The sequence below is a fragment of the Sinohyriopsis cumingii genome, chromosome 10, assembly GCF_028554795.1.
Source record: "Sinohyriopsis cumingii isolate HCF-2022 chromosome 10, ASM2855479v2, whole genome shotgun sequence".
NCBI lineage: Eukaryota > Metazoa > Mollusca > Bivalvia > Unionida > Unionidae > Sinohyriopsis > Sinohyriopsis cumingii.
The window spans coordinates 74008135-74031777 of NC_142970.1; the positions used below are offsets into that span (position 1 = coordinate 74008135).

The window sequence follows — 23643 nt, forward strand, 5'->3', positions numbered from 1 at the left end:
TGTGTGTGTGTGTCTGTGATTTGGATTTGTAATGTAGCTTTAACAATTTTTCAGTCATATTGCTATGATGTCTGAAATGTGGTACATGTAGTTTAAAGTGATGTCTAGCACTGTGGCATCATGCCACAGATATGTAGCATGATGTGCCACCAAGTCACATTATCCAGACATGAGGATGACCAGTCCTAACACTAACTAGAGTGCCTAGCATGTTTGTTTTGTCTGAAACCACTTTTAAAGAAAACAAAGAATTATGAAACAGTGTTCGACTATATTGCATCAATACACAGGTATGTATACAATATTCAGTAGCTGTCTTTTCCATTGACTGTGCTATATTAATATATGTGATGAAATCAGTAAGGATAGAAAGAAGAAAGAACATGTAAAGAAAGAGAAAAAGTGCATAAAATATTTAAGTACAAGTATTACTGAAAATGAAAGAAAGAATAATGAAATAATCGATGAAAATTAGATTTAATACATATTTACATCGATCCATTATTCAAGTGAAAGTGCTGTTGAAAATATTATAGTGACAAACTTGCACTTTATTATCTCCAATTCTCTGGGATTTAAGGTTTAACCACAGCCATCTGATTGAATAATCAAAACAAAACATAGCTAAATGAAAATTTATAATTACGGGAAGAACACTTTCCTATTAAAATTTAAATCCTGATGAAAGTACATCTCATTTTATGCATGCATTAATTTCAATCCAAAGGAACAAAAAGACTATACAATAATAAACTAATGTCTGAAAACAAGTGCTAACAAAAAAATATACTTATAAGTTGTCTAACTGCAAACAATACACACCGTGATCTTCTATACAGAATGTTCCAGCAGATCATAGTCTTGGTTGTTTTGTTGTACTGATTAATCGTAAGACACTGCATAGACCCAGATCTGCTGGCATATTATGTGGTGGCATATCTGGGTCTGTGCAAGATGCAGTTGGAATTGACTTGTAAATGAATATATATGGTATATACACTAATTACACAACTGTCCTAAAGCTGAACTTACTAATTTTTGGATAACACAATCGTGTGTGTCAAGTCTTTTTGTATGCAGAGATGTTTGTCATGTGAATAATCCCAAACAAATCCAGGTTTCTCAAAACAAAAGGCAATTACGACCAATCTCTTATACATTTTAACTTCAGCTGCTTTCTTCTACTACACATCAAAAACTGCCATAACTGACTGCTGATTGCAGTGTGTGTGTGTGTGTGTTTTATTTTTAATGTAGCTTTAACAATTTTTCTGTCATACTGCTATGATGTCTGCAGTGTGGCAGTTTATAGTGATGTCTAGCAATGGGTCATCGTGCCACAGACATGGGGCATCATGTCACAGACAAGCAGCATCATATCCCACCCAGTCACATTATCCTGACACTAGGCTGACCAGTCCTAACGCTAACCTTTTAATGATGAGTACCTAGTTAGGCAGCTGTTAGTACCATTTTTAAGTCTTTGGTATGACTCAGCTGGGGTTCGAACCTGTGACCTCCCTGAAACCTCCTGCATCTGAGGCAGATGCTCTAACCACTAGGCCACTGGAGCAGTCCTGATTGCACTCAGATGAAAAGACAGTGTTAGGGATTGTTCCTAACAGGTGCCTGATTTGTGCTCATATAGGCTGTAGTATTTTGTTGTCCGTATTTTTTCTTTTGCTCTACTGCATTCTTTATTTTAGTTTTAAACTGAGGTTAATATATGAAATAAAATACTTTAAAAAGTGCTTAAATGAATAATGTCTGGAAAAATACATGAATTAAAAATTGCTATGCAAATATTCACTGCATCATTATAATATGAATGCGTCCACTTTTTTTGAGGTTAATAAAACTTTCAGACATCTCTTTCAGCATCTATTTCACTTAATGACCAACAAGTTGTTTTCTACCTTTTTCTTATTTATATAACAATGAGCAATGGGACAGACTGTAGTAATTTAAAAATCTTATTCCAATATGTATGCCTTTTTAATTACTACATTAATAATACCAATTCTAAACAATCAAGGCTGTAATATTTAACACACCTTTTGATTTTGAAGAGCAGTTTAGAATGAGAAAATTCACCAGATTAGGAACAGCTTTTGTAAAACCGCTAAGATTTCAGTATGCACTTGACGTAATCTTGTTATAAGCCATCATTTGGAAATTACAACAAAAATACTGTGAAGTTCATAGTTTGCAACACAACTGTCCATGCATTTGCTGATTATAACATTTTATGAGGATAGAATTTTTTTAATCAAACAGATGAAACTGTATTCAAATAAAGATGTTTTGTGAAAGCTAGGTCATGTTCAGACAGGTTATATATATTTCACCAATGCATGAAAATGGTTCTGAAAATAATTCTCAAATAGTTCTCACAATCTTCCTCTGTTTTTATTAGCTGTCACTAATTATACTGATAATGGATCAAAATTTCAGCATAAGAGATCTTTTTCTTTGTGTATTTTATGAAATGTCATCCACTTTGATTTAATCACAGAAGTGTTATGTAGTGTAGTAATTTAGCTAACTGGAAGACAAATTAAATCAATACACAAGTGAGACTGGTTACAAATGTACCGGAAGACAAATTAAATCAATACACAAGTGAGACTGGTTACAAATGTACCGGAAGACAAATTAAATCAATACACAAGTGAGACTGGTTACAAATGTTTACATAATTTGCTTGAAATTCTGACTTCATGACTTATGATTCAACCTGAATCAACAGTGACAATGGTAAATATTTCATAATGACATCAAAACAAATATGAAATGAATACAGGATATGGAAATTTGAATATTAAAATGAGCTATTGGTTTCAACACCACTTATAAATATGCAATTTTTTGACAGACAAATTAGTGAATTTTAGTACCCCTAAAAATGTTATCACAAAACCATAAAAATTCATACCCATATAAATAAATGAAACCACAGTACCTAATTCTCATTTTAAAGTTGTTTACATGTATATTATTGGATTCTACAGAACAGAAAAATATATTTTTAGCAAGGAAACTAAATTCTGACTCAAAATTCCAATTTTTGTACTGAACTGATAAGAAACCATGTTAAACTGATATAAACTTATTTAATTTTTAGATTATCTTAGATCTAAATTCATTTTTACATTATCTTATAATGTTTTAGGAAAGTTTATCAACATTTGCAGAAGAAATGACAAACATTTCTTGTACCCTATTTGTCTCAGTATACTGACCACTGAAAAGTTTTTAAAGTTTTACCATATTCATCATTTTATGTAAATGAAATATATAAGAAAAAACCCATCACCATAACCTGTGTCATACAACTACATGTGTGTATATATATATATATATATATATATATATATATATATATATATATATATATATATATATATATATATATATATATGTATGCAGCAGCTATGTGTAAAAAATAAATATATTTTGTGCTTATTTTTTAAATTTCTACTAAGCATCATTGCAGAGTAATGTGAGCTGACTAGACGTACACAAAACTACATGAGTGTTTTTTTCCATGTCAACAAACAGAATGAGTTCGATATGGTGTAGGGATATGTATACGCCATCAGGCCAATATGTATTCATACGCCATATCAAATGAGTTCTGTCCCAAGACTCAGAACAAACATACATGCAGTTATGTATGTACCACATACCCTCTCTATAATGCTTTCCATTTATTTATATCTATGCAGTGTCGATTGAATTATAAATAAAACTGGGATTTATAGAGGTTTAATTTAGTGCATCTAAGAATCCTGATGCATGGACATCATTTAAAGTGCATAAATAGGTGCAATATGGGTGTTAATATTTAATATTCACATCAAACACCAGATCAATCATGTAAGATTAAATCAGTATATACTAGAGGAAGTTATGTTAAAATGGATGAGATTGAATACTATTCAAAACTACATCTGCACAGATATAATTTTATTTCCCCCAATGTAACTAAATCTAAGCCCAATAACAGAGAGCACATATTTCTGTAGCATAAATATATTATGTATCACGAGGCTGCATGCAAAAGATTCTATTATTGATTGCCAAATATAAAAAGCAAAATGCATCAAAATATTTGGAGTCAATATACAGTCTAGAATACATGTATCTAGTTTATATAACTGATTTTTATTGTCATCCATCAAGGCACTTTCTTTATCTAAAATAAATTATAACATGTAATATGATTTCTAAATATGGTTACAGTGGTCTGTGAGAAAAAAAAGAGAGCCCTGGCTCAGTCCAGTTAAGCGTTACACAGAAAAATGCAGAGATATTCCAACAAGAGTACCATTTCTGCATTTAAACACTAGTAGCAGTGTGAAGAAAATATTTCAAAGAATGACATGCTTCTTTAATTAACAAAGCAAAATTTGAATTTCCAACATGAACATGTGCACAACTTTCCTCTTTGATACGATTAGAGTTGTGTCAAATTTCAAATTCAGACCACTTAACTTATTCTTAAAATTATGAATAATACATTATTTTTATTGTCTACCCATGTAGATCCCAGTGATTTATTTTCTAATTACTTAAAGCAGAGTCCTGTAATCTAACTCGTGCCACATGTATGTCACAGTGATTTGTTTTCTAATTCTCTAAAGCAGTCAGTGATATCCTAAGTTATGTAGGTCCTTGTGATTTGTTTAACTGACCACTTCTGCTGCAAAAGAAGCCATCCCAAGTATGAAAATAGTGAAATCTCCATTTTATAACACCATCACTTCAGGTGGAGTGAGATAATGAGACCTATTAGCAAGCAATGTGTGCATCACAACGACCCAATTCATTACAATAGGCTTGGCAAGTTCTTCAACATCATACAGGGCAATCAGGATCTATAACTCTTCTCAGTAAGAATATGGAGCAGTGAAAATAAAACTGATTCAAGGTCTGATCAGTGTAAAGGATCCTGCCTGTTGAAATCCAACAATCCTTGGTAAACTAATACTACGGAAATACAAGTGAGATATTGGGCTATTAGGGGGTATAACTTCTGTAAATAATATTGTTGTGCAACACCAGAAATCAAACTCATTCAAAGTCTGATCAATAAACACTACATATAAGACTGATTAAACCAAAATACCTTGCCAAGTTATGCTGTGGAAACTAAAGTTGGGATGATTGGTACTCAGGGGGCATAATACTCAGGGGGCATAACCTCTGTAAATGACATCATGCAACACAAGAAATAAAACTTAGCCTCAGTCTCATAAACATAAGCCACAAACCAGAATTAGCTGAAACCCAATAAATATTGGTCAAGTTATGTTGTGGAAACTAAATCAGGAGGACCAATGATCAGGGGATAAAACTGCTGAAAATGATGTTGGGGAATGTTGACAAACATACTCAGTCAAGGTCTTATCTGTATAATGCTGCATACCAATTTGGTTGATATCCAACAACCATAGGTAAATTTATTCTGCAAAGCCATGAAGATTTGCAATCTGGGGAAATAACTCCTGTAAATGACAATGTAGAAAGTTTAAAACAACTCATTCAGGGTCTCAACAATAAAAAGCAGCTTACCATATAGCATGAAATCTAACAATTCCCAGTAAAGTCATCTTGCAGAACCATATCGTTAATGGTCAGTGTGTGTGTGTGTGTTTTGGATTTTTAATGTAGCTTTAACAATTTTTCAGTCATATCGCTACGATGTCTGCAGTGTTGCAGTTTATAGTGATGCCTAGCACTAAGGCATCATGCCTCAGACATGTAGCATGATGTTCCACACATTCACATTATCCTGACACCAGGCCGACCAGTCCTAACGCTAACCTCTTAATGCTGAGTGCCAAGTCAGGCAGCCGCTAGCACCAGTTTTTTAAGTCTTTGGTATGACTCAGCCGGGGTTCAACCCTGCAACCTCCCGCATCTGAGGCAGACGTTCTAACCACTAGACCACTGGAGTGGTCTTGTTGATAGACTGATGGACAGATATTTATGGACATGATTACTACAGAGTTCCACCAACTCTGTCACGTGGGACCCAAACAAGATTTTCAAGATGGTTTGCAGCAATGTTGGACGTCAGACTGTACCATTTTTATTTAAAACAAACTACATATCATATGAAGTCTTTCCATGAAAATCAAATGTTGATACAACCATTTGCTCACAAACAGTAGCTATAACAAGGTTTTCAAGATGGCCACCATGACTGCTATATTCGAGGTCTAATCAGCACTTTTCATTTAAGACCAACTACACATCACAATAAATCCTTAGTAAAATCACCTTGTTGATACAACTTTCCATTTAGCAGCAGTAGCGAGAGAAGGTTTTAAAGAAAACTGCAATGGTGGATATGCTTGAGTCTGATCAAGAACATTTTTAATCAGGACAATCTATATTTCCTGACAAGTCCTTTAGTGAAAACTCCATGTCAATGTGACCATCCATTCAGAAAAAGAAGCTATAAAAAGATTTTCAAGATGGCTGCATGCTAAATTTGACTGTTAGATAGCCACCATTTTTGTTTTAAGACCATTTAGATACTCTGAGATGGATGTGCATGTAAATTATACAGCAATCCTCCCAGTAATATAGGATTCACAAAAGCAAGCAAACTTGTGTTAATGGATGGACAGACAGACAACATATGGGCAGGTCATTTAATCAGCACTGCTGTTCTTTGACCAGTTGAGTTAACAAGATATTTCTAAAATTAACAACAACATCAACAGTAAGAGCCATTTGTCCCAAAAGATCTATAAGGTCATTGGTAAAAATAAGCTACACTAATAGATAATTGTGTTGAAAGGATAATTTATAAAAAGATTCAAAGTAGTTAATTTGCCCAGTCACCATGTAATATGTGCATTCCTGTACATGCCAACAGCAAGCTGTATTTTTCAATGCAATATTTGACATCAGTGACAAGGTTCGCAATTTGTGAAATCTGGATGAAAATCACTAAGTCTCCAGTTTCACAGCCAATATAGGTATTCAAAAAAATTTTCTGCAAATGTTTGCAACGATATTCAGTACTACTTAGCTGTTGAAAACAAATGGGTAATACATGCTAGCACTGTGTTTGATGTGAGACAAACAGTGCTTCAGTTCATCACTGGTATCAGACTGTATGATGCCATAAAGAATCAATTAATGATAAAACATTTATAACTAAAATCTGCACTCAAAATTTTAACAGACTTTGGTCATTTAAAAAGTCATGCAGCTTTAAGCAGAATATGTTCATTTGTAAAATATCTCATTTGGAGTCAAAATCCTAGATTACTGAAAACAATTAAACCTGACTTAAATAGTCAACATATTAAACAATCACCTGTTTTAAGCAATCACTCTTTCATGGTCCTGTTAAATGAAATTTTCTTGTTAACGAACCTCTTTAAACCACCAGCTTTCAGAATGCAATTTTTTTGTTTCCCTGAGGTGATTGTTTAAGCTAAGTTTGACTGTTATATTTTTTTCTTTTTGACACTAAATGGTTAAGACTCAGGCCTTAACACTGATGTCAAGTCTTTAGCCATAAATTTAAATTCATAACTGAAAACAGAAGACTATCAGCTATAAAAGATATATTGTTATGTTATTCCGCATACAGACAGTATCGCTAGCTTAAAAATGTATATACTGAGTACATGCTAGTATAATGTCTCCTGTACAACAGAGTACATTCTTGTACAAGGTCTATTGTACAACATTACATTCTTGTACAAAGTCTATTGTACAAAAGAGTAAATTCTTGTACAAGGTCTATTGTACAACAGAGTAAATTTTTGTACAAGGTCTATTATACAACAGAGTATATCTGATAATGAAATCTCATTCTTTGAAAAGACTAATAAATCCAGAATATCACTGATCAACGATTAAAGAAAATTTCATGAACAACTTCAAAAACTGCAGAGAGGTTGGCTTTTATAATAATGTTTTTCTTTCTAAATTAAATATAACAAAAGATTCTGTTTGGTTGAGTCTGACTTTTTATTTAGCTAAGTAACTTTAACACTCCAAGATTACTGTAATCTAGGGTATAAATAGCCATATGAATGTGCATGGACACAAAGGCAATCACCATATTAAGATTTGGCCATCGTGAGCATGACAAAAATCATTCATTTGGTCTTTCTGTAGTAAATGTAATACTATATATATATATATATATATATATATATATATATATATATATATATATATATATATATATATATATATATATATATATATCAGTTCTAATTCCAGTGTGATAAATACCATAAACATACCATACATCAGTTATAATTCCAGTGTCCTAAACATAAATATATCAAATTAGTTCTAATTTCAGTATGCAAAATACAATACATATACAATATCAATTCTATATCCAATCTGCTAAATACCATTAAATATACCAAATCAGGTTTAATTCCAGTGTAATAAACAGCACAAATGTATCATATCAGTTCTAATTCCAGTGTAATAAACATCATAAATATACTATATCAGTTCTAATTACAGTGACCTAAACATCATAAATATACCATATCAGTTCTAATTAGTGACCTAAACATCATAAATATACCATATCAGTTCTAATTAGTGACCTAAACATCATAAATATACCATATCAGTTCTAATTACAGTAACCTAACAATCATAAATATACCATATCAGTTCTAATTTCAGTGTGCAAAATACTATAAATATACCGTATCAATTCTATATCTAATCTGCTAAATACCATAAAATGTACCAATCAGTTCTAATTCCAGAGTAATAAACATCATAAATATACCATATCAGTTATAATTATAGTGTGTTAAATAGAATACATAGAATAGAACAGCTCTAACTCTGGTCTACTAAACTTGAAAAACAGATTTATCTAAATGACCACTATAGATTTATCTGAATGACCACTACAGATTTATCTGAATGACCCTAACAGATTTATCTGAATAACCACTATACTGATGACTTGAAAAGGCTCATTTATCATGCTTTATCATCTTTTAATTCGATCACCCCTCATTAACAAATCCATCCTGCAAGTTCTGTTCTGGGATACAACCTTTGGAAAGAGAAGTTTTTCCTTCTATTTTTTAATGAATTCAATCAACAAATAGATCAGTGGGTATTCTACCATACTAGTCCATCATTTACTGACAACGTAATCAATAAATCATTTATGAATCATAATTTTTAAAACTGTAATTGATGTAAAAAAAACTCATTCTAAAACATCCTTAGACAAAAAAGCACACTAAGGAGTGAGATTTCATTGATAAATAATCACTAAATCTATAAAGGAAAGAGAAAGGTGATATTATAAAAACTGTGCTGTATAAAGCATGATTCCTCAATAATCTTCTCTTACCCTTTTCTGTATATGTATGCATACAGACCGTAACATCCGATTGAGTCATCGGTAAATTGATTGTAGCAGACACAATGATTTATGCACCCATAGAGTGTGGGTTATCGAATGCACAAGCAAGTCATAAACAAAGAAAAAAAAAATGTTAGCAAAATCATAAACACATTAGATAGCGTTTCAAACTGAAAATCATAAGAAATTCATTGACAAAAGTAATTTACAGAAATTTTACATAATAAATCAATCATAAATATATGTTCAATTCTTCCCAGAAGAAAGAAAGAAAAAAAGTTTTTTTTTGTAAAGACCAAGCAAGAAATTGCAATGCAAGAATGAAACTGTAAAGTTTTCATGCTCTTTATGCAATTTTTTAAAAATAACTTCTCCTTTCAAACCCCAACTCCTCACCATCTCTGGCAAATACTGTGAAAGTGTAATATTTACAATGCAAAATAAATTAAACAAGAAGAGGGAGTCATCTATATTGACTACCCTACCTAAAAGTGTTTATTTTAAACAGTAAGTTTTTCAAGAAATATCTTGCTATAAAATACCAAATGTCTGAGGAAATGTCAACAGCTAAAGACACATTTATGTGGTTGTGGCTGTGGGGTTTAACGCCATTTTTCAGCACACGATAGGCTATAAAGACACATTTAAATCACTAGTCTAATATATCTGTACCAAATCTTCACAGTGCCATCTCAAACAGTTTTGTCTTGGAAATGAAAATGTGAATCAGGATGGATGAACAAAATGGACAAAAACATCAAAAATGTTAAAACTAAGAAGTGTGAATGGCCAAAGGCACATCTAGACCAAAAATCCAATACATGTGCCAAGATTTGTGAAGATATCTTACAGGGTTTAATGGTGTTCTGCTCCAGATAAAAAGGGTGATGACAGGTCAAATTTTACTAATGGATGGATAGATGGAATGAACTTACTTTAATACTGTCCATCAAATTCAATGGGAAGAGATTATAAAGAACAAGAATTGAAAACAAATTGAAGAGCAAAGATCCTGATTCCAGTTATTTCCTATATTGCTCTGATTCAGCCAGCATCTTTCGTTATAAAGATTTTAAATTAACGCTCTACTTGGTCCTGTGTCTACTTTTATGTCAGGCACACCCAGCTGTAAACATCATAGACCCTGACATGGTACATTGCAATGTACTGGCAGATTAGGATCTATACTGTTCTCTTGATAACAGTAAGAACAAATCATTTACCACATATATTTGCTTGTATGTTTGATTCAACTGCAAACAACATAGGCCCAGATCTACTGCCACATAATGTGCCAGTAGATCAGGGTCTATGTTGTTTGTTCTACTGACTAATACTAAAAACTGAATATACCCAGATATGCCAATACATTATGCGATGGCAGATCTGGGTCACTGCAGTTTGCAATTGGATCTGACTACTAAGGGAGTATATATGGTAAATCAATGCCATTTTCAGTCAGAAATGTCACAGACACAACCAAGTACAGTACATTTCTCATTCACAGCCCCATGGATACATATAAAATGCATTATCCCGAAATGTAGTTCTAAATAACCAAAATGACACTTTATGAAGGGTCCATTTTTAATATTGTAAAAAGTCATACTACAACTTTAGTAGTATAACAATGGCCAAAACTGAAATTTTGCAAACACTGAAAAAGACTTATCCAATTACACTCTGCATGAAAAGGAAGCATCTAAGAGCTATGTCCATTTATAAGTTCTGCATAAAAAAGGTCCAGTAATTGTATGGTTCTAATCTTAAATGCAAGAGAAAAACTGCAGAAGATATTTGGTATGATCTTATTAACCTAAAAGGTTGGTTTATTTTGTAATTTTCTTGCAATAAGTTTAGTACATAATTGGAATCAGTTTCTCTGAACAATAAAATAGCATGCATGTATGATGTGTTTAATATTGGGAGAAATTAATCCAATTTTTAAAATCTGGGGAATGAATGTTCAAATATGAAGATGAAATAATTAAAACTTATGTTTAAAAATAATGGGGGGGGGATAACCCAAATGACTGGGCATAAATGCGCTTTGAACAATCAATAAACAAATCATTTAAACAATAACAAATAACCCAAAAAATTAAAACCAAATGTTGAAACTTCAGCTTTGACTAACCTGTTGTTGCTAAATGATTAGTGTAAAAAATTAGTATTTATAATTTTCAAATCTGTTTGCATACATGAAGTCACAATCACCTAACCAATTCATTAAAATAATAGCATCGTTTTCTCTCCTTTATTACAAATAACTGCATTTTCTGCTTCTAATGACAAAGTTATCTTGCATCCAATGATGGTAAGAAAAATCTGCTTAATGTATTAGATAGATTTAAAAAAAAAACAACTAAATTTTTTTCCTCATTTTCAAAATAGTATTTAATGCAATCAAGAAAATAAGAATACATGTGTGCTTTGATTTCTACTAAATACAGAAACAGAATTTTCTTAAAAGGTTGTGTAGATGGAAAAGCGATATGTCTGACATAAAACAACTTATATATATTTATGAAAAATAAGTCAATGTGACCTGATGGATTTTGAAAGATCTTGTAAATAAACATAATTTTTTAAGTTTTAAACTCTAAGTACCTCAGAAAAAAAAGTCTAGGATCCTAAATGCCAACCTTTGACAAAGAAGAACTATTGCAAAGATCAGTATGCTTAGCACTCAGAATTCATGTAAAAGAAAACAAATTTAAATTCCTTTCTTACAAGAAAAATGAATGTGTTCAAAAAGATAAACACTGCCAAACTTCCTGTATAATTTTGATAAGTGACAAATCATTAAGTGGGACCCTTTGCTATAAGTCAAAGACAAAGCAGCTGTTCTTCTGTCCATTTTTCAAGCTTTATGTGGATTCATCTGATACAATCAGCAAATGGACAATCCTTTTCTATAATGATATTTAATGAAGCAATTATCTCACAGACCTTCAGTGATATGAAACAACATTATACCTTATTCTGCTGATGCGAGACATACTTATTACATAACACATCAGTGAAGAATGATGCATCTTTTAAGCCAATTAAAGACAAAACAAGAACTGTCACTCTGACTGGGAACCAAACACAACATGTGTTGATATCATTTCCTGTCAAAATATATAAGTAGTGAGCAGAAATGCAGAAGACCAAGTGGCATAGTACCTGTGAAGTCATTAAAAAAATATCTTGTGCATAAAATGCAATAGTTAAAAGATGTGAATTTTGCAGTTGCTTATATTTATAAAAGAAACAGAAGGGTTTATGGCTGTTCCTTTAAACATTCATGGTACCCATGGAAGGCATTTAAAAAAAACAAACATGCTGGGGTAGTCTGGCTATTCAGAATTCATTTGAAAATCATAAAACTACTACTGAACATTGAAAATGCATTCCCTGGGTTCCAAGTGTGATATAATGGAACTCTCACTATTGAGGCAGGTGTATTTATTTAACATATTACATTATTTGTTTTATACAAGCTTTGTTTTATAGTTTTTTTGTTTCCAGTATTTACCTGAGTCAGCAGAATGTTATCAAAGAGCAGTTTTGTTTCTGCCTGGTCCTTTTTAATATCAGCATTGGCATGCATACCAAATATTCCTGGGGCTGGGTTCAGAGGAAGGTTTCGGATATACTCCAGATAGCTCTCATACTGAAACATAATGAGACCTCTATATAAAAAACACCTATTCATATGGACACTTCTATGATTCCCTGAGGAAAATAATGGTGTTTTTGTTATAAATATAAGCAGGGAAAGTTAATCAAAACAAGCATAAGTACCTGGTATAATTGAAATTTCTTGAACATGGACTGAAGACCCTTATTTTCTTCTGAAGTCTATTTCTTTTCCATGTAAAGTGTTCAAGTTATCATGTGCATATAGAAATGATACTTCCTCTTTTATTTACAGTACTGTTGTGATAACATCGCAATCTAACACTGTATGTCTGGCCAAGTGCCATGAATAGGGTTACAGTTTGCAGGAAAATCCATTTTATATCTTCTTTTCAATGACCATTGCCTGTTAACTTGTGCTAATCATAGCTGACAATTATGTACAAACTGAAATGAACTAATCCTGTGGCCACACCTGATTACGATAAACAAGATACTCTGTATTAGTGCCGAGTATTGCAGTGAATGGGTCATGGAATTACAAATAATAGGTGTGTGTGGGTGCATTCTCCAATTTGTAACATATTGGCATTCTACACTTTTGGTAGATGTCATAACAATGCTGAATCCAATGATGGTACATCCTGATGACAATATGTAACATCAGTAATGTAAAGGATATTATTCATTTTGCATTATGTCATTTCTTCAGTTTCACTGTGTGTGGGTAATTTGATTTTAAAGACTGAAATAGCACATTAAAAGTTCAAGTGTAATATTTTCCTGTTGATGAAAATAACTTATACATTCACATACAGAAATACTGTAGTAACTCTAATATGGCAGATATTTAAAGAAAATTTGTAAATTTCCTTAACTGCTATGTGGTGAATTTCCATTTTGTTTCCACAACTTTCCCTAACCTGCATAAACCTGCACAAATTTAGCCTTAGAGAAATTGGAAACATCTGCAATTATGTTTAGTTTTATAATTTATCAAGTTTATTAAATTGTAAAGTTGTGAAAAAAAGAGCATTTGGAATAAATTTTCCAAACTTAATAAAATTCAGTAAAATACAAACCTCTCCATCTTTTGGAGCAAAGAAAAGTCCACTCTCATCAAATTTGTAGTCTTCATTCTCAATGATATGTGTGCAATAGTATTTGTTGAGTATGCTGTGGAGTGTGCGGCGATCACGGTCATCAGTTACACGACCGCCATAATTACACTCTCCTGTCAAGTATCTCAATGCCTTGTATTGAACATCCTGAGAAGCAAGAAAAAGAAGAAAAATATTTAAATATACAATATAAAGATACCCAACTACAACATTACAAATGGTCCTTTAATCAACAAAAGTTATGCTATGTTCCTGTATTATTAAAGAGTAGAGCCAGCTTAATTGTGTGTCCTATCATTGAGTAAAAATATTCAAAAATACTTTTACTGAAAACATTACATCAATTTTTTTATTCCTAACGTGACTTTAAGTAACAGCTTTGGTATTTCAATTGACTGCATGTCTCCACCTAATGACTGCTTTTTCATCTGTGCACAATTTCATGATTAAGAAACACTGCTGACCAACAAAGACCTTTAGAGATAAAACATGCTGTATGCACAAATTTTAGTACAGAAATTCTGGGCAGCTTAGGGTGGAGATGGGTTTAAATACAGAATTAGGAACTTTAAGTTTACAATTGTTGCCGTTTTGTTAATACTCTCCCACCTATAGTAAAAATCAACCAGACAAAATTAGGTCATAGGTACAGTGTATCAGGTTTTTACAGTGTATCAGGTTTTATCTGGGATATTTAATCACCACATTGGAGTAGCAGTGGTAGAGTCAATACACAGCCTGTTTTATTGCAACTCAAGTAACCTGAGTGCAGACATGAGTGCCAGTGGAATCTGGCTTTTATTAATAATTGTTGTTGTTGTTGTTGTTGTAGGGTTTAACGCCATTTTTCAGCACAAGATAGGCTATACATGGCGGCCAGTATTAATGGTGGAGGAAGAACCCGGGAAAACCCCGGAAAGAACCACCGACCCACGAGAAGCTACTGGCAAGCTTTCTCACATACCCACATTGGCTGAATCTGAGACTCGAACCCACGCAGACAGAGGTGAGATGGCAGTGATCCGTAACGGAGAACGCTTTAGACCACTCGGCCACTTTTTATTAATAATAACTGGAGTTCTATAAAAGTATATTTAGAACATAAAGTAAATTGTATTTTCTTAATAAATTAATTCAATTATTCTTATTTTTTCATACACAACTGAATTTGTTGGATTAACACAAAAGCCTATGTTTTGGGTGGTCTGCTTTTTATATTAAACTTTAACATTAAGATTGATAAAAAATTTGACCTTGACCTTAATCAAAGTTGTGAATATTTATATAGATGCACAGACGTTTGGATGCTTTCTGGTGTTATGGCACAATAACACAGTTAGTTACTTAGTGCTGAGGCAGATGGATTCAAGTGTTTTGCCCATGGATGCAGCATTGAAGCCAGCTCGGTCTGATAAGATGGAAATATTAGAACAGACATCTTTTCCACATGGCAATGCAAACCACTCAGCACCTCTGGTTCCTGAATAGATGTCTAGGTGTCTTGTGTACCATGAAGGAGGTGTATGCATGCAGATATTAATGTGATTGCTAGGCTGTGCTTATGTCCACACTGCCTTATTTATGTCTAAAGACAACCAATTGCAAACAGTGTAGACCAATATCTGTAACTGTCCAAGAATGCCTGATATATAAGGATTCAAAATGCTGGTTGTTCCAATGATTTTCAGTGAACAGAATTAAGTCCTTATCATCATACATCTGTGTATATGCGGTATTGTTGTCTATGGCAGGACACACATAAAGGTGATCTGTCAATATGGGTTATTGTTGTTCATGGCAGGGTACACTTTATACACAGGTGAATACATACATCTGTGATACATGTTATTGTTGTTCATGGTGGAGTGCACATTAAGGTGAATACTTACATCATACTCATTCATGAACATGGCCAACTGTCTGACACTAATACGAAGGTCAGTCTCGTTAAATTCATATGGGATGTTCCATCCAAGGGGACCAAACTTTCGTCTCTCTTGAACCACACCATGGAACATGCAAAGGCCAAACAGGAGCTTCTTCCAAGCAGGCTGAATATATAAATATGTAAAATAATAAATAAAAAAATAAATAAATAAATGAGGAAGGAGTCAGCAAATTTAGTCAAATTAAGAATGAAGATTGTACATCAAATGCATTAATTGGAAAGAGGAATGATAATAAAGTACTATAGCTATTAATCAATAACTCACATAAAATAGTTACAGCAATTAAAACCCCCATATTTATGGATTATTTGTATTTATCTTAATTTATTAACTGACTTGGATGTCTACAGATACAAAAGTACATGTAAATAAATATCCATGAATACAAAATGCAAACTGAATTGCTAAACAAATTTACATTTACAAAGCATGGTAGGGACACCTAACAAAATTCCTGAAAAGTTTACTCTCAACAGGTGCCTCAAGTTTTTTCATATGGTATCTGGGAAATATTTTCTGTATGTGTCTTGGAAGCATGTCTGTCTGTCTCTCGTTGCATGAGTAGAATTTTTGAAGATTAACAGTTTATTAAGTTTGTTATGATTAGTCAGTAGAACAAATACCATAGAGCCTGATGTACCAATACATACTGCAATGGAAGATCAGGTTTATGTTGTCTGCAACAGTACTTGATTTATAAGTAAGTATATATGGTAAATATTCAACAAAAAATGTTTTAAAAGTATTTTTATTCATCTAATGATAATATGGGTCAAACTTTTCCTTGGTCATATTAATGATGAAATACCTCAAAGACAGTGTTATACTTTACTGTATATACTTGTCCTTGGTCATATTAATAATGAAATTACCTCAAAGTCATATTAATGATGAAATACCTCAAAGACCGTGTTATACTTTACTGTATATACTTTTCCTTGGTCATATTAATGATGAAATACCTCAAAGACAGTGTTATACTTTACTGTATATACTTGTGCTGCAGGGTCTATGTTGTTTGTTCTACTGATTGCTTGTAACAAACTGCACAGACAAAAATCTGCCAGTGCATTACACAATGGCAGATCTGGTTCTGTGTTGTCTGCAGCTGAACTTGACCTATAAGTCAATATCTATGGTATGTATTTACACTTTGTCAAAGTGTACAGTAAATGCATTTTAATAAGAGATATTTACAAATATTCTAAAGTTATATCTATCATTTCCATTCAACAGAAAATCTGGGCTATTATTATGCAATCAATAGATAGAATTCATTTTATATATTACATCATAACCTTTATGATCAATAGGAAATACAATCTACCCCATGCTAGAAAGGACAAGACAAATTAACCATATTAAAAAATATGCTCTATCCTTGATCTATTCAGTGAGATTATTTGTAAAATGCTATTCAACAATCAAAGTATATTGGCCTAATTATACTAATAAAAGAAACAAAATTGACAAAGACAGCATGTGTAGTTTTTTTATGTTATTTTGCAACTATAAAGTTCAGCTTAGTGTTTTTACAGCCCAGCAACATGAACGGATGATTTAGTAATGAGGCATTGGGAGTACCTTGCACAGGGACACACCATGGTGGCTGAGTTTGGCTGATCTGATAGTAGGATTCAAACCCACATCCTTTTTGTTGCACATCCAGCATGCTAGCCACTGAGTCACTTTCCTAGTTCTCAATTTCGTTTTCTTTTCTAACCTGTTGTTAACACACATTTACAGGAACATGACTAGGAAAGGCAAATCATTATCTATGAGTCTTGTATTAAGTGTGTGTATTGTTATGGTTCTACTCTGCCACTGCCAGTCCCAAGCCCTGATGTAAAAGGAGGAGGGATGGGTGTGGGGCTAGCAACCCAACCCTGTAAAACCCAAGCCTGAGGGAGGAAGGGCTTTCTTCTGGAAGACTTATGATACTATGAAAGCTGTGAGCCTGCATAAGCCATAAAGCAGACCACCCTTCTATCAAACAGGAGAATTAACTTTGCAAAATGGAACTGGAGGACAATATATGAGGCAGGAACAACAGCACAGGTGATGAGAGATGAGGAACTACAACCTATCTCTACTGGGCATTAACGAGACAAGATGGACTCAATCCGGACAAAGAAGACTGAAGACAGGAGAGATGCTACTGTATTCAGGACATGAGGAAGATAATGCACCTCATACACAGGGGGTTGGGCTTTTGCTGTAGAAGCAAGCATATAATGCACTAATAGGATGGGAACAACATGGGCCCAGAATCCTCATGGCAACGTTTAGGACCAAGAAGGAGAAAATAAAGAATCCACAAGAACACATGAATATCACCAGACCATGTGAAAGAAAATGAGATTGACCACATCTGCATAGCCAAGAAGTTCAGAAGATCCCTGCAAGATGTGAGGGTGAAGAGGGGAGCAGATGTGGCATCTGACCACCACTTAGTTGTCGCAAGGCTGAAACTTAAGCTGAAGAAGAACTGGATGGGCACAAAAGAGAAGAAAACAAAGTATAACATCAGCCTCTTGAAAGATGCAAAAATTAAAGAAGAATACAGACTGATGCTTAACAACAAGTACCAAGTGCTACAAGAGCTTCCTGAAGATGAGGAAGACAATGCGAACAACAGAAGGCAGAAAGTCAAGGAGGCAGTAAAATCAACATGCCAAGAAGTACTAGGCTCGATGAAGCACCAGCAGAAAGAATGGATTTCAGCTGAAACATTGCACCAAATCCAAGAACAGAAATAGAAGAAAGCAGCAGTAAATCCCACCAGAGACAAGATCAGGAAAGCCATCACCCAGCTGACGAACGGCAAGGCAGCTGGACCTGATGACATCTCAGCAGAAGCCCTCAGAGCAGACCTAAAGGCTTCAGTGGAAATACTATATTCCTTCTTTGAGAAGGGGCTGACCAAGAAACATCTGGCTACCCTACCTGGAGGCAGACATCACTAAGACAGGTCACACCGGGAGTCAGCTCAAGGGGGATTACACAGGACAGAAACCTCTGGCAATCTTTTGTGGGTGGGGGTGATGGGCAAAACTGAACTGATTGTTATGGTTCATTTTCTGACTATCATTGATTATTGTAGGGGTTAACAAAAATTCTGAAATTTATGTCAATAATATTTAAACTTAACATTCTATTTACCGAAGAAAAAACAACTTTGTAGTGTGATATTAATTATTTTGTTACAACAATATTCACGGCTTCTGTGGACTGCATAAAATATATCTATTTATGTTAATTTTAAAAAAAAATGAAAATCGACAGACATAATGTAATAATTGGGAGTTCTCTGCAAAAAATTGGGAGACATGAGATTGAGAGGTAGGAATGGAATAACCCCAAAAATTGTGAGTTTTTTTCTCTCTCCAGGCGTGAGAGTTGACAGGTCTGAAATATTTGTGCAAAGTGCAGTAGATACAAAAGAATAGAAGCAATCTAAGGAATGTAGACTATTTAAAAACATGTACATCCCAACCATTATTAACAAATATATGTGCTAGTCTGACATCACTGAAAGCACAAGGGAGTTAATCTGTCTCATCTAGGAGTTCTATGATAAAGTCAGTATGTCATACCTTAAATATCTGTCTGTATCTTATCTGATTAGCAATATACCAGGAAATATTTATAATATGTTTGAATTTTTCCATGATAATAAAATTTAAGGTTAGCCTTTCCCTTTAAGTTGACATCACAATTTGGCTAAATAAGAAAAGAATTTATATACTATCTAAAAATAGTTTTCTATCTATATGGTACATTAGCAGCTAAAATCTATCAAGCACAGTGACAATATTGAAGGTACATATGTAAACTACTGAAATACACACTTTGTTCTACACTAGAAAAGATGATCATACAAACGAAGGAATGTGAGGAAATTAATTATTACAGAAACTATCAAATTTTTCATCCCACTAAAGGCTCATTTTGAGCCACTTCCAAGCATAATGGACCAACAATCCATTCTGGTAAAATACTGGAAAGAACTGCTTAAGCAACTGACATACACCATGAAATACTATTATGTGTAAGGAAGTGAAGGTTGGTAAAAGATGTTGCAACCCAAAAAGATGCAGGTTTAATTTTGCTGCTTTAAAAAAAAGAAAACATTAAAGATTTACTCCTGGTAACATTAGCTATATGTTGTGTTAGTGACCTTGTATGGAATGATACCAAATCAGTATGAAATTTAGTTCATGAGGCAACTGTGCCAAGGTAAGTTCTCTACAAACTCAGTATCATCCCATTCTCCTTCACTAATAAACCATGTGATAAAATGAGCTCATCAATGACCTTAATGGTGACTTTGCTTCTTGTGTCTTTTCATATTCATTTTGGAAACATTGTCAAGTGACTTCATGAAAACATGACACCAGTGATTATGTCATGTCACATGTATTTTTAATACTGATTCAGAATGGTCTTATACCATGTCTTCAAGTGACTCATTCTGACCAACAAAAATAAAGGAAACCAGTCAAATGTGAGGTTATATAGAAAGGGTTTGATGATGACTATGCATGAGATAAAGAATGGAAGGAAACAATTGCAGATTAATTGTCTTTTCAACATTAGTGCAAACCTGTCAAAAGCAGAATTACAGCTTTTGTTTGACAGATTTTAACTTATTCAAAAAATAAATGAACCATCTTTTACCAACCAATCATATGATGTGCAAATAGCGGTACATTACAATGTGCTAATTAACATGCAGGATGAAAGTAATTGGTTGATACATAATGATGACAGTATGGGAATAACTAGTAAGGCTACGTGATGATTACAATATGAGAACCAGTGCCCCGATCTTACCGAAGCTTTCTGTGGGTTTAAAAAAAACAGCATCATATTAATTAGCATAATGGATAAAACTGATTCACAAGTCACAAAGTTTATGTTAAACTGCTGCACAATTTATGGCAAAAATATATGAAAAGGTATGATTCTGATGATGAAGCATTAAATTTGATAGCAAACATACATAATAAATTAAAAACTAAGACATAATGATCACACATTAAAATAAATATTAAAAACAAATTTTTAGGATTATACAAGTTCTACAAGAAAAACATAAGATCAACATCCTTGTCAAATTTCTGTTTTTCACTGTTTTTTAAATGTGGCAAAAATTGCTTAAGGATAGTTTTCACATATATAAAAATGCCAATCCCTATCAATAAGAAACAGGAATGTCAGCTTCAAAATTCTGAACTCAAAAATAAGAATTAGAAGGCTTCAAACTTTGTATCAAGCATTTCTTAAATCATTAACCCTTATAGATTCAAACTGGTTTTTGATCGAAACATTTCATACAGCACTACCTCACTTTATGACCCTTCATTATAACACATACAGCACTCACCCAATATAGGGTTCTTCATTAGAACATATACAGCATTCCCTCATTAAAGGCTCTATATCATAACAAATACAGCACTCCCTTGCTGAAATGCCCTTCATTATAAGATATGCAACACTCCCTCAATATAATGTCCTTCATTGTAACACACATCACTCTCTCAATATAGAGCCTTTCATTATAATGTATACATCACTCCTTCACTAAAAGGCTCTTCAGTATAATAGATACAGCACTCCTTCACCATAATGCCACTTGTTGTAATACATAAAGCACTCAATCATTTTAGTGTCCTTCATTGTAACACATACAGCACTCAATCACTACAAGGCCCTTCAATGTAACTCATACAGTACTCAATCACATTAATGCTCTTTACTATAACACATACAGCACTCCCTCACTATGATGTCCTTCATTATAACACATACAGCACTCAATCATTACAAGGCCCTTCATTGTAACTCATACAGTACTCAATCACTTTAATGCTCTTTATTATAACACATACAGCACTCCCTCACTATGATGTCCTTCATTAGAACACATACAGCACTCAGTCACTATAAGGCCCTTCATTATAACACAGCATTTGATCACTATAAGGGCCCTTCATTATAACACATACAGCACTTGATCACTTGAAGGCCCTTCATTATAACACATACAGCACTTGATCACTTGAAGGCCCTTCATTATAACACATACAGCACTTGATCATTTGAAGACCCTTCATTATAACACATACAGCACTTGATCACTTTAAGGCCCTTCATTATAACACATACAGCACTTGATCACTTTAAGGCCCTTTGTTATAACACATAGCATTTAATTACTATAAGGCTCTCATTATAACACATGCTACACTGATTCACTATAATGCCCTTATTTAAACATGGTTCCTGTCATAAGGCAAGTATGGTCATGGATCTCATTTCATTGGATGTTATTTAAGTTATATGTATCTTGTCACTGCATTAAATGGCAGTCACACCATAAAGTGATATTCTGTATGACTCCTATGGACAGCATTATTTTCAATAAGACAGAACTGTATTTTTAAACTTTGCTTACACAATGACCTGGCATAAGATGCTATTTATTGATAACTACCCAGATTTGGCTACCCAAGGCAGATCTGGCTGCCCATGACAAATTTGAATGTATTTTTAAAGCTTTAATTCTGTTTTTTAAAATCTTGCTTTACAGACGTGATCAGCTCAGTGCCAAAATATGCATCATCACTGATTTAAAATAAATTTTAAAACTTAAAAATTCCTGGTATCAAAGTAACTTCACACAAATTTTCATGTGAAAGAAAATTATGTTAGCTCAATGCAACACAGCAAATTTGATTTAGTGAAATTTAAAAAGATTAGACACACTACCGGGTTTTTAACAGAAGTGAAGAACTCCATATCAGAGATTGGGTCAGTGAGGTAAGATCGCATGATGTTAAAGCGAAGTCCCTTTGGTGGTTCATTTGTCATCTTAACTCCATTCTGTAGGATGGTTACAGGGAAAGATTCAGAGGGATAACTTGTCAACCACAGGCGGAAGTCTGGATGGATCTGTTCTGGATTAAATTCCTAAAAAAAATGACAAATAATTTCTTACTTTCTGTACTTGATCCTCCCTGAGGGAAGACTAATTAATCATCTTTAAGTAAGAATGTAGTTTACGTCTAACCTCGGAAGAAACATAATACTAAAATATTATAATTACTATATAAACTCATGAACAAGTCAGATTCAAGTGCAAACTGCACAGATCTAGATCTGCCATCCCATAATGTGCTAGCTGATCTGGGTCTACAATTTGTTTGGAGTAACCAGTAGAACAAATAACAGAGACCCTGATCTGCTAGTGCATTATGGTGTTGTTTGAAGTTAGATCTAACTTTGAAGTAAGTATATACAATTTATATAACAGTAAAATCTTCAAATTTGATCTTGGCATGGTAGACAATAAAACACACTCACACCCACCTGCACCCAAACACACCCACCCACCCACAGAGCTTTATGTTGTATGTCAATGAGTAGATACCCTATAGAACATAACCTCTATAGATCAAATTTTAGATATTTATCCTCAGCACATAGGCATAAATCTTTATAAAATATTAAAACAATTTCGATGTGTCCATCTCCAAACCTTTTGGAGTAT

General features: G+C 33.4%; 1 protein-coding gene across 1 annotated transcript in view; it reads right to left on the reverse strand.

The window, feature by feature from the left end:
- LOC149790393 (dynein axonemal heavy chain 7-like) overlaps positions 1-23643 on the reverse strand; it is a 184759-nt gene that overhangs the window by 11582 nt on the left and 149534 nt on the right. Inside the window, exons 62-65 of the mRNA XM_089972442.1 lie at positions 22863-23063; positions 16026-16187; positions 14098-14283; positions 12912-13049 (exon numbers count right to left, since the gene is read on the reverse strand). Coding sequence (XP_089828568.1) covers positions 12912-13049; positions 14098-14283; positions 16026-16187; positions 22863-23063 — 687 coding nt within the window. The remainder of the gene's footprint in view (positions 1-12911; positions 13050-14097; positions 14284-16025; positions 16188-22862; positions 23064-23643) is intronic.